The 11,393-nt window shown below is 34.9% G+C and overlaps 1 protein-coding gene across 1 annotated transcript; it reads left to right on the forward strand.

Moving 5' to 3' along the window:
• Positions 1–7,263: 7,263 nt before the first annotated feature.
• LOC128033977 (tropomyosin-2-like) lies at positions 7,264–7,617 on the forward strand. The gene has a single exon (XM_052622477.1). The coding sequence runs from the start codon at positions 7,264–7,266 to the stop codon at positions 7,615–7,617; it is 354 nt and encodes a 117-aa protein (XP_052478437.1).
• Positions 7,618–11,393: the final 3,776 nt, after the last annotated feature.

Genomic DNA, 11,393 nt, shown 5'->3' on the forward strand with positions numbered 1-11,393 from the left:
AGAAGAAGGAAGAAGAGAACTTATTTATCCCAAATCCTGAATATCTATTAATATAATCTAAGTGTCTATTGGAACTTGACATGTGTCACATTCTACTGTATTGCCTTATCCAAAAGTCCACAACTTCCAAGAAACCTACTTGAGTACCCATTTATCTTTTAACTATTCTGATTCACATTCAGTTGGTTCCTAATTGGCTTACCTTGCAACATAACTTGCACAATACCACGATTAAAGCACACTATTCTTCTGACGTGAACTCACACTCTCAATACCCTTCCACTTGGTCACTACCTTATTCCAATTGACATAGCCATCTAACATAACATTTTCATTAACTAAAACACATAATTGTATCAGCTTACTCTATACGCCCAAAATGTACCTGGGCGAGTACCACTCTGCTAGTCATAATACCTTAAGACTATTCACCAAACCTTATACCCGTAAAAATTGGGGCATTACACGGTAAGTGTATCACACTTATCGTAAGAAAACAACCCACTAAATAAAGATTGAACATTTGCTTTTATTCCCCAACACCATCTTGAAATTCCCACGCTTCATCTTCACCCTCCGTTATGCGTAGCCATACCATCTCCCTTTCCATTGTAAACCCCCCAGAAGGAAAAACTAAAAAGACTTGGGAAAAACCCTACAATGAGAAAAAACATAGAAAACTTGGGAAAACCCTAAACAAAACAAAAGGATGTGCTAGCTAGAGCAGACAGAAACGTGCCATTTGGGTAGACACTATCATTCTTCTCAAATTCAATTCGACTGGAAATATTAATTTTCTTATTTTTTAAGTAAATGGATAAAATGCAATCCAACTCCTAATTAAAGGTGTTCATGGGCTGAGTTAGGCCGAGTTCGAGTTGGGCCTATACATGATATTAACACACTTTATACTTACTCAAGCCTGGCTTGGCCCAAAATATAGCCTGAAATTTTGCACAAGTTCGTCCATATTTGTAAATGGCTAATCCAAGTTTATTTTAGGCCCGTCCATATTATTTATTTTTAATTTAATATTTAATATTTATTAAATTTTTATATATAGTGATCTTAACATTTTTTAATGTTTACATTATTATATAGATTTAATATTTTATATGTTATAAAGTACATAATATATAAAATAAATAAAATAAAACATTAATAACTTAAAAACGAGTTGGATTGATTAAACGATTTTAATTCATTTTTTGTCTAAATTTATTTTTAAATCAAACTTTCTTAAATTCCAAACGTAACCATTAAAAGTATACTCCTAATACAGTTACTTCTACTATACTTTTATGATAAAATAAAAATGCATGTTCAACTTGGTGTGGTCATTTGTTAATTAATTACTCATTGTACGGTTCAGCCGTCAAATTTGAATGATGGAATCACACATTAAATACCAACTAACATTCTTAGATTGAATATTTCTTTGAAATGTTAAGCTTTTTAAGCCATCATCATATGTTTTCATCAACATTTTCTGAGACAGTTTTGATAAGGGTTAGTTTAGGGTTATTTTTAAAATGTGATTGCACTTTTTAACCATATGATAAGAAAATAATTGTAAATATAATTTAAGTATGACATAAAATACATTAGATTATAAATGAAGGCATTTGACTGCTAAAACAACTTGTTTTTGTATTTGAACTCAAAAGCACTTTTGCCAATAAAATATATCTATTTACCATTGCAAAGCTTTAATTACATTCCCTAAATATTATAAGTTTACCCTCTTATTTTACATTGTGGTTGTGTGTCTAAAATAAAGTTGATATTAATTGTATTTGTTTCTTCTGAAAATAATGGTTGAAAATTTATTGGTTTTTTAAATTTATATCTTTTGGTATTTAGATAATTTTACGTGTAATATTTTAAGTTGTTTAGCAAATTTTTCTAAAATCACTTTTTAAAACTTGTTTTTAATGAAATAAAGATAATATAAAATATATTTGTTACAAAAATAGTATAGAAATATTTTTATTCATAATTGAAATTTATTTTATAATAAATAATATGTTATATAGACTTAACAATAACTAATATCCAACAGAACCTCTTTTACCTAGATGGAATGATGTTTTTATAGATTTAATTAATTAATTACATTTTAAAGAAATTCATATTATTTTTTAGTAATTCTACTAGAAAATGTTGTTACTTGTATCTTTTTTATAGAATTATTAGTTTCAATTTTAAATTAGTTCAAATATTTGCTTTCAAAGAAAAAGAAATAACTTTTAAAAAATAAGCTGTGTGGGGTCTTCTCCCAATCTTAGCCTATTTAAAGGAATCTTGTATCCTTGTTTTGTGATGCCAATCAGAAAAATGGTTTTTCTGTGGGGGCAACAAGATGTAGTCACATATAAGTTTTGGTAAGAGTTTCGTGGTAATTATGGAGAGTATTCTATATCCCTTTTGTGAGTGTATTATGAAGATTTAGGGTTTTATTTACTGGTTTGCTCTTGGGGATTTTGAGTTTTGTATTTGGGATTTTGGGTAATGTACATTTAGGTTTATTTTCTCCATATTGTACTCTTGTTTGTTTAATCTTTTAGTGAAAAGCTGAAGCCTTTTTTGCCTGTGGTTTTTCCTTCTTTGAGGGTTTTTCACGTAAAATATTTGTATTCGATCTTTTTAATTTCTTCTCTACTTTTCTTGTTCATTGTTTATACGGGTTGATCCCCCAACAAAGTTGTACCAAGTAAAAACATTATTCTTACCTTTTTATTTAATTATATCTGTATATAACTTAAAATTTTAACTTTAATTAAATAAGGGGCGTTTGATTCATCGAATCGTAGATTGTATTCCATAATAGGATTACGAAAAGGTAAGATTACATGTGGAATGTGATATTACTTTATCTGATTCATTTGGTCGAAATGTAAGATTCAGATGTTTGGTGTAAGGTTACCTAGAAGCACATTTTACTCAATTGTACTTGTTTGAATTTTTTTTAACAAATTTAGTTTCTTTAATATCTTTTAGTTTCAATTTCGTTAAAATTATGATAAATTTTTACAATCATTACTTTTTGTTACAATTTATATATTAATAAGTAAATATATTGTGTTTGTAATAACAGATTTTGCTCGGGTACAAATAAAAGGGCCCCAAATAAATACCAGTCCAATTACAATAAAATTACAAACGAGCCACAAAGCCCAAAACCAATTTAAAACAGTGGCCCAAATTCGTTGGCCCAAACCAAACACGGCTCAAATGCATGAAACCCTAGGATTCCACAGTACCAAGCCTCCAAATCTTCCCGATCTTCACCGCAAGGAAACAAACAACATATGGAAAGAAAATCATAGATTTGCAAATCAAAGATATCCAAATTTATTCTTTCTTTGATTTATTTTCATTCGATTATAAAAGGACACTTGAATACATTGTAATAAGGATCGGATTTTTTTTTACAAGAAATCAATAAGAAAAACTAGCTATTATTTTTGCAGCAAACAAAAAGGTTCAATACAGAGAGCAAAAAAACCGATTAAAAGGTTGATATTTATATTTTTTATTTTATGTTTTTTTATCATTATGTGTTTTACAAATGAATAACATAAAAGTAAAAAGGAAGGAAACAACCTATTTGCTTTTAAGCGAAAGGAAGGAAACAACCTATTTGCTTTTAAGCGACGCCGTAGGAGGATCGACTCCGAGGATTGGTAGTCAGAAACCGAAGGGTTTCGTGCTTCATTTGCATTTTCTGAGGGTTTTCAAGAAACTTCAAACTCAAATCGGGGTTTAAAAAGGTCAGAGGGACCGATTGCGAAATTTTTATTCTCCGCCACTGCAGAGGCAGTGTCTTGGTCTTTGAGATCGGCTGCCAGTAGCGATGGCGGTGATCGGCCGTTGCCTGAATCCCTTGCTTGGGACTAGAGGTTGAGAGAAAAGGGGTTGAGAAGTTTTTTTAAGAACTGAAAAAATGATTTTTTTGAACTGTTTTGTGGCTTAAATAGCCTCTTCAAAACGACGTCGTTTTGAACTTGGGTTAACCCGAATTCAACCCGACCCAGTTTTAGGGTCCGCGTGTTTTATATGGAGGGGCTAATTGCGCTTTAGCCCCTCCGCCTTTTTTTAATGTTTTACAATTAGGTTTGTTTAATTTTTTTTAAAATTAGCCCTTTAATTCGTTTTCGATTTCAATTTAGCCCTGATTGAACGACGCCGTTTTAGAGGAGAAGGGAAAATTTCCCTTCCAGCCCCTCTATGTAACTTGCTCGTTCAAATTAGTCCTTTTACTTTTATTTATTTGCGGATTTACCCCCGATATTGTAATTGCAATTCAATTTAGTTTTTTTTATGTTCTTTTTATTTATTTTATTAATTAATAGTGTAATTATTATTTTTATTCTAATTTTTTATCTATATATATTCCTTTTATATGTACACATATATATTTAAAAAAACGAATATTTTCCTATTTTTTATGAATATTTTCATATATATATGTATATATTTACGTTTTAAGTGATTAAATACTCACCTTTTTTCTTTTTTTTAAAATATACTTATTTTTATTATTTTATATATGTATGTATAATTATTTTTTCTTTATTTTCATAAGTATATTATGTGTTGTATTTATATATAAATTCTATAACCTAAAATTTTATTTGTAAATTATATGTATATTTTTAATCTTCATAATTTCCATGTGTGCATCTTTTGATCCTTATTTATTTGTTTGCCATCCCATCCATTGTATAATTGTGTTTACATTTAATATTTTGCATGTCATGGATTACCTTTTTTATTCATTTGCTTATATTATTTTTATGTCGATGATGTATTTATTATTGTTATTATTATTATAGCATTTGTATGTATAAAATCACATTACATCATTTTTTACTCAAATTTAAAGATAGAAAATTTTTTAAAATTGAGATAATGTTCGTATTTAGGATTTTCAAGGGAATTGAGCCCTAACGTATTGGGTTCCGATTTTTCTTCGTTAAATCTGACAATCGAGCATTTCTCTTCAATAAAAAAAATAAAAACTCATTATTGGGAATTCAACATGTTGTGTCCTAACGTATTGGATGTGACGCATTGATTTCTCGAAATGAAGATTTTTTTTAAAATAATAAAAGAAATATTCCGAGTTTGGGATTTTAAAGGAATTGTGCCCTAACGTATTGGGTGTGATTTCTTAAATCTTGGATAAGTGGATGCTCTTTTAAAGTTTTATTGCACAAGTATTTTGGCCCAATTCATTTTTGGGGAAAAATTAGAATGCTGTGCCCTAACGCATTGGGTGTGGTATCCTCTTTCTCTGAAATAATAAGGGTCTTAATACGTAGCCTTTTAAGTTTTGCTAAGGATTACATTTTTTCAAATTCTCGGCCTTAAGACACTAATCAATTAACTAGGTACCAATTTTTGGGCGTAATGAGGGTGCTAATCCTTCCTCATACGTAACCGACTCCTAGACTCGTTTTTCTAAACTCGTAGACCAAAGCTGTTTTTAGGTGATCCAATCACACCTCAATAAAAGATTGGTGCCGACTCCCAATTTTCATTTTTTTAAAGTCGACAACCTAAAATTTTTATTTTTCAAAAAAATGGTTTCGACAGCTTGGCGACTCCACTGGGGACCTTTTTTTTAAAAGATAAGAGAGTCGAGCCACAAAGTTGATTAATTTTTTATCTTATGGTCGAGAAAATATTTTTTTTTAAAAAAAACTCATGACATCCTTTCGTATTCATCATCTTATTGTCTAAATATTGTTTGCATTATACATTTCATGAATTGAACAATGTTACCCTTTTAAGTGGGAGTGAGAAACTATGCCTTCGTGAGGTTTTTACCTCCGTGTAGGGTAGTGGATTGCTTTCGGGATACATCCGTACCTATGTCTTCGTGAGATTTTTCTTCTCCGTGCAGCCATAGGGAAATGTATTCCCCTGAATTGAACTCGGTCCATATAAACCTATAATGGCTGAGGATTGAGGAATCTGCTGGTTCGGGTACCTTTACTCTAGAAGCCAAACTTCATATAATGAACCTTAGGAATCCACCTTAGGTAGAATCATACTAAACCCTAGTAGATATCCAATTAGGGATCTTTATTATTTCTTGATTATATCTTGTGTTTCTATATTATACTAACTTTTGGTGTTTTATTTGCATGACATGACATTTCATTTCATCATAAAAGACGTCAATACAAATTCAGTTGCTAGATAGAAGGCTTATCATGGAAAGCGGGTTTCTTGATAAAGTGGAGGACAATGCGGCTGTTCGAACTTGGTCTGAAACAACGCAGCAAGAAAAGAGTGATAGTTTGACTGATGGGCATGTATCGGAGTTATGAGACTTTATGCATATCAGTGCAACTCAAAACAATTTGTAGTAAGTGCGTTCCTTGGAGAGGCTTGAAAGATGCAATTCTCATACACCCAGATGTAAGGAAAAGGTTAGATGTTTTTACTTTAAGTATATACGGCTTGGTTGTCTTCCCTAAAGCCTTGGGGTATGTGGATGAAACAGTCACTGATTTATTCGACCAGCTTGATAAGAAAGTTACACCGATTCCAGTAATTTTGGCAGAGACTTTTAGGTCATTGAGTGCATGCCGGAACACAGGTGAAGGTAGATTTATTGGATGTGTACAGCTCCTACTCGCGTGGTTTCACAGTCACTTTTGGAAGGTAGATAAAGTTTCATATCGGGTTTTCTCAGAAAATTATTCACCACTGAAGGAAATAGTCGCTACGCCCATGAGAGACGACATTTCGAAAGAGAAGTGGATGGCAATTCTTCAAAATCTTCGAGAGGAGGACATTGAGTGGAGAGCTCCTTGGTTACTTCCAGATGAGATCCTGTATAGGTGTGCCAGTTTTGATTGGGTTCCTTTGCTAGGCGTTTGGGGAGCTACTGGATACGCCCCATTTTTGGTGCTAAGGCAATATAGGTCAAGGCAATTTGTACCTCCGACCCAAGGGATAGCTGGTTGTGAATTTTCGTAAAAGGATGATGGTTATAGAAAGAAGATTCAAGAGATGGCTAATGCATGGAAACAAACTCGCCGAATGAAGAGACTAGCTGTGGGTCCAATGACAACTCTTGAATATCATCAATGGTGGGCTAGAAGGATTAATGACAATACACCTAAGTTAAATCAGGAAGAAAGCCAGTCAATAGAAGAGCATTTGCGAGTCATTCCTTCTGAGTTGGAAATCATAAGGTAAGATTTTGAGAGGAGAAATGCGGATTTAGAGAGAAAGATAGAGTAAATGGAGGCGGAAAAGACGAACTTAAGATTGGATATAGACGTTCAGAAGCTTGAAAATGAGAAGTTAAAGAAAGAGAAAAAAAAGGCTGAGGAAGAGCTGGGTAGTCTGAAGACGGATTATAAAAAAATGCGTTTGTCAATGAGAACTGCTGGGCTGGGAAAGACTTCAGAACAATGGCGAGCAGAAATCCAAGAAGAAAAAGACAAAGCCGATAGATGGGAACAGAAATGTAAGGAGATGCAGAGACGAAATGAAGTCTTAGAAAAGAGTTTGTCAGAAAGCCAAAGGGAAAAAGGCGAACTAAAGGATAGGGTGGCTGTGTTGGAAGGATGTCTTCGTCAATATCGAAATTGAAATTTGGCAAGAGAGTTGAAAGCTAGCTTGAGCAAGATTGAAGAAATGAAGAAAAGAATTGAAAAGTTAGAGACGGAGCTGCAAAATTGTGAGATCCAGATCAAGCACTTGAAAGCAAACGAGAGTCGTAGTAATGAACTGCGTCACCATTTTCAGAGTCAAGTTAGAAGCAGAGATCATCTTATTGAGGAAGCTGTGGTTCAGATTCGAGAAGTAGCTGACCATATCTGAGACTTTAGCGAAGACAGTGACACTGAGTGTGAAGTATGAATTAGAATCGGATCGGGGGCAAGAATTAGCTTTGTTACTTAGAAAGATTCGAGTTCTGGGTACTAGGGCAAAGTCTTATTTGTAATTCATTTTATGTAAAGGAATTTAATTTCTAGTAAAGTTTTCTTATATGGAATTGAATCAAAATTGACACCTTTTCTGCATTCATTTCATGCATTGCATTGTTTAATATGCATTAATAAAGACATTAAGGGATTCTAATTAATCTAAATCACTCCTCAGCTAATCTGGAAACCAACCAACCTACCAAGCACTACTACGGTACTCGATCAAAAACCAAGGATATGGATCAAAGAATGGAAAGATTAGAACAAAAGGAAATGCAGGAGCTGCTTCAAAAGCAAATGAATGAGCAGCAAAAGATGATAGACAAAATGATGGAGTCTCAAGGAAGTATGATGGCTCAGTTAACTCAGTGGTTCAATAAAGGAACTGATAAAGGAAAGGGTTTTGTGCTCAATATTGAAGAAGGAGACAATAAGGGACTTGTCTATCCTCCAGACTTTACACCTCCAACAAGTTGAGATGTACCCGCGTAGGTCCTCTGTTACCATTAATCATCCGGGTGACGCTGCAACGCAAATGAATTTCCAGACGGGATCAGGCTCTAACCCCGGTGCCAATTTTGTTAATCCTGCTGTTCCTGATTTTGATGAGACGGCTGGAATGGAAAAAATGAATGATGAATTATCAAAACAGCTAAAGGGAAAGTACAAATGGCTGGAAGAGAAATTTAGAGCGATGGAAAGTGCAGAAGGCTATTATGGAATAGATGCTAAAGAATTGAGTCTGGTTCCGAATTTAGTACTCCCTTACAAATTCAAAATGCCAGAGTTTGAGAAATATAATGGAACCAGTAGCCTTGAAGCTCATATTACCATGTTCTGCAGGCAAATGACTGGTTACGTCAATAATGACCAACTCTTGATTCATTGCTTCCAGAATAGCCTCACAGGGGCAGCATACAAGTGGTACAACCGATTGAACCGTACCCAGATTAATTCATGGAGGGATTTGGCACAGGCGTTCATAAAGCAGTACAGCCATGTGACTGACATGGTACTTGATAGGATTACTCTGCAGAATATGGAAAAGAAACCAGGCGAAAGCTTTAGGCAATATGCGCAGAGATGGAGGGATGTTGTCGTACAAGTTCAGCCGGCTCTTCTAGAAAGAAAGATGACGATGCTTTTTGTCAACACATTGAAGGCACCATTTATTACACATATGTTAGGGAGTGCTACTAAAAGTTTTTCCGACATAGTTATGAATGGTGAGATGATAGAAAATGCTATCAGAAGCGGGAAAATAGATGTTGGAGAAAGTAGCAGAAGGGCGGCCTCGAAGAAGAAAGAGAATGAGGTCAACAATACAAGTTCATATTTGAAGATAGTTACAGTGAATCAGTAGGGAAAAGTGGCTATTAACCAGCAGGGATCATCAAAGCAGAGATCTGATACAAGACAAAATACAGAAAAAATTTAATTTATGCCAATTCCAATGACGTATAAGGAGCTATATCAGAATCTATTCAATGCACACGTGGTTTCCCCTTTCCACTTGAAACCACTACAGCCTCCATACCCCAAGTGGTACGATGCAAATGCACGGTGCGACTATCACACGGGAATTGAGGGGCATTCTATAGAACATTGTACGGCGTTCAAAAAGGTGGTGGAAAGACTTATAAGCTTGGGCGTGGTAAAATTAGATGATTCACCCAACACAGAAAATCCGTTACCTGATCATAACGGAGTGAACATGATAGGTGGGAACATGGGTAGAAAGATCAAGAAAGACATATCAGAGGTGAAAATTCCTTTGAGGTGGGTCTGGAAAAATATGGTGAAAAGGGGATTGATCATCCCGAGTTCAGAGAAACGTTTTGAAAGGGTGGAAAATTACTGTGAGTTCCATCACGATGAGGGACATAAAATCCAGGAATGTGCAGAATTCAGAGCCTTGGTTCAAGACCTAATGGATAACAAGGAGATGGAATTTTATGAGGAAGTTAAGGAGGAGGGGAGCATTTGCACATCAGAGGCTTCGAAGGTTCCAAGAATAGTGCAGCCTGTGGTCATTATCTCGCGACCCAAGAAGGATGAGGTGAGAGCACCAGCAATGCCAAGGATCATAATAAAGAAACCTGCAACCTTTCCTTACCAAGACAGTAAGAAGGTCCCATGGAACTACGAGTGCAATACGACTGTCCCAGGAAAATAGACGGTAAAAAGCCAGTGTGTGAGTACCAATCCAAAGTCTATGAAAGAGTCTATAATAGGGGAGCAAAAAGGGAAAGTAGTTGAGCCAGTGAAGGAGGAAGAAGCTGTGGAATTCCTAAATTTTTTAAAGCATAGTGGGTATAATGTCGTTGAGCAGTTGCATAAACAACCGGCCCGCATATTTGTACTGTCCTTACTCTTGAATTCAGAAGTGCATCGAAATACGTTGATGAAGATGCTAAATGAGACCTATGTGTCCAAGGATATTTCTGTCAGTAAGCTAGATCGGTTGGTCAATAATATCAGTGCTGATAATTTCATATTTTTCAATGATGATGAAATACCTTCTGGGGGCATGGGATCTACCAAAGCTTTGCATATCAACGCACGATGCAAGGCGTATTTTGCGAGAGTCTTGATTGACAATGGATCGACTTTGAACGTATTGCCGTTATTCACACTTAACAGGCTACCCATAGACAGTTCGCACATGAAAACGTGTCAAAATGTAGTGAGGGCATTTGACGGTACAGAAAAGAAGGTCATGGGAAGAAATGAAGTACCCTTACTGATTGGTCCAACAGTTTATGAGGTGGATTTTATTGTGATGGACATCAAACTTTCCTATAACTGCTTATTAGGAAGACCATGGATACATTTGGCAGGGGCAGTACCGTCATCATTACATCAGATGTTGAAGTTAGTGTCAGATGGTCGGCTAGTAACAATAAAAGCCGAAGAGGATATAATAGCAGCTATATCCAATGAGATGCCATACGTGGAGACTAATGACGAGTCATTTGAATGCTCATTTCGATTTTTGGAGTTTGTAAATGCGGCATTTTTTCCTGAAGGGAGCAAAATTTTTGTTCCAAAATTATCCAAAACCACAGAGATGGGTTTACAATTGTTGGTAGGAAAATGAGCTTTACCCGGAAGAGGGCTGGGGAGATATCTCCAAGGGAGGACTGAGGTTCCAATGCTGAAAGAAAAGCAAGATCATTTTGGCTTAGGATATAAGCCGGATAGAGGACAGATAAAGAAGGAGATAGAAAAAAGACAGGAAAGAAGAAAGACGCGTTTGAATGGGGATGAAGCTAAGTGGGAGCCAATGATAATTCCCCACATATCCAAAACTTTCGTATCTGGAGGAGTTATTCATCATGAGAGAAAGAAATTGGCAGAGGAAAACATCGAGGAGACGTTGATAAATATGCACATCAACGCCATTCATGAGCATGAAGAAATGAAATTTGGTGGACA

The sequence above is a fragment of the Gossypium raimondii genome, chromosome 10 (genome assembly GCF_025698545.1).
Source record: "Gossypium raimondii isolate GPD5lz chromosome 10, ASM2569854v1, whole genome shotgun sequence".
Taxonomy (NCBI): Eukaryota; Viridiplantae; Streptophyta; class Magnoliopsida; order Malvales; family Malvaceae; genus Gossypium; species Gossypium raimondii.

Coding starts and splice junctions, on each gene's coding strand:
- LOC128033977 (XM_052622477.1), top strand. CDS start 7,264: ATGGAGGCGGAAAAGACGAACTTAAGATTGGATATAGACGTTCAGAAG.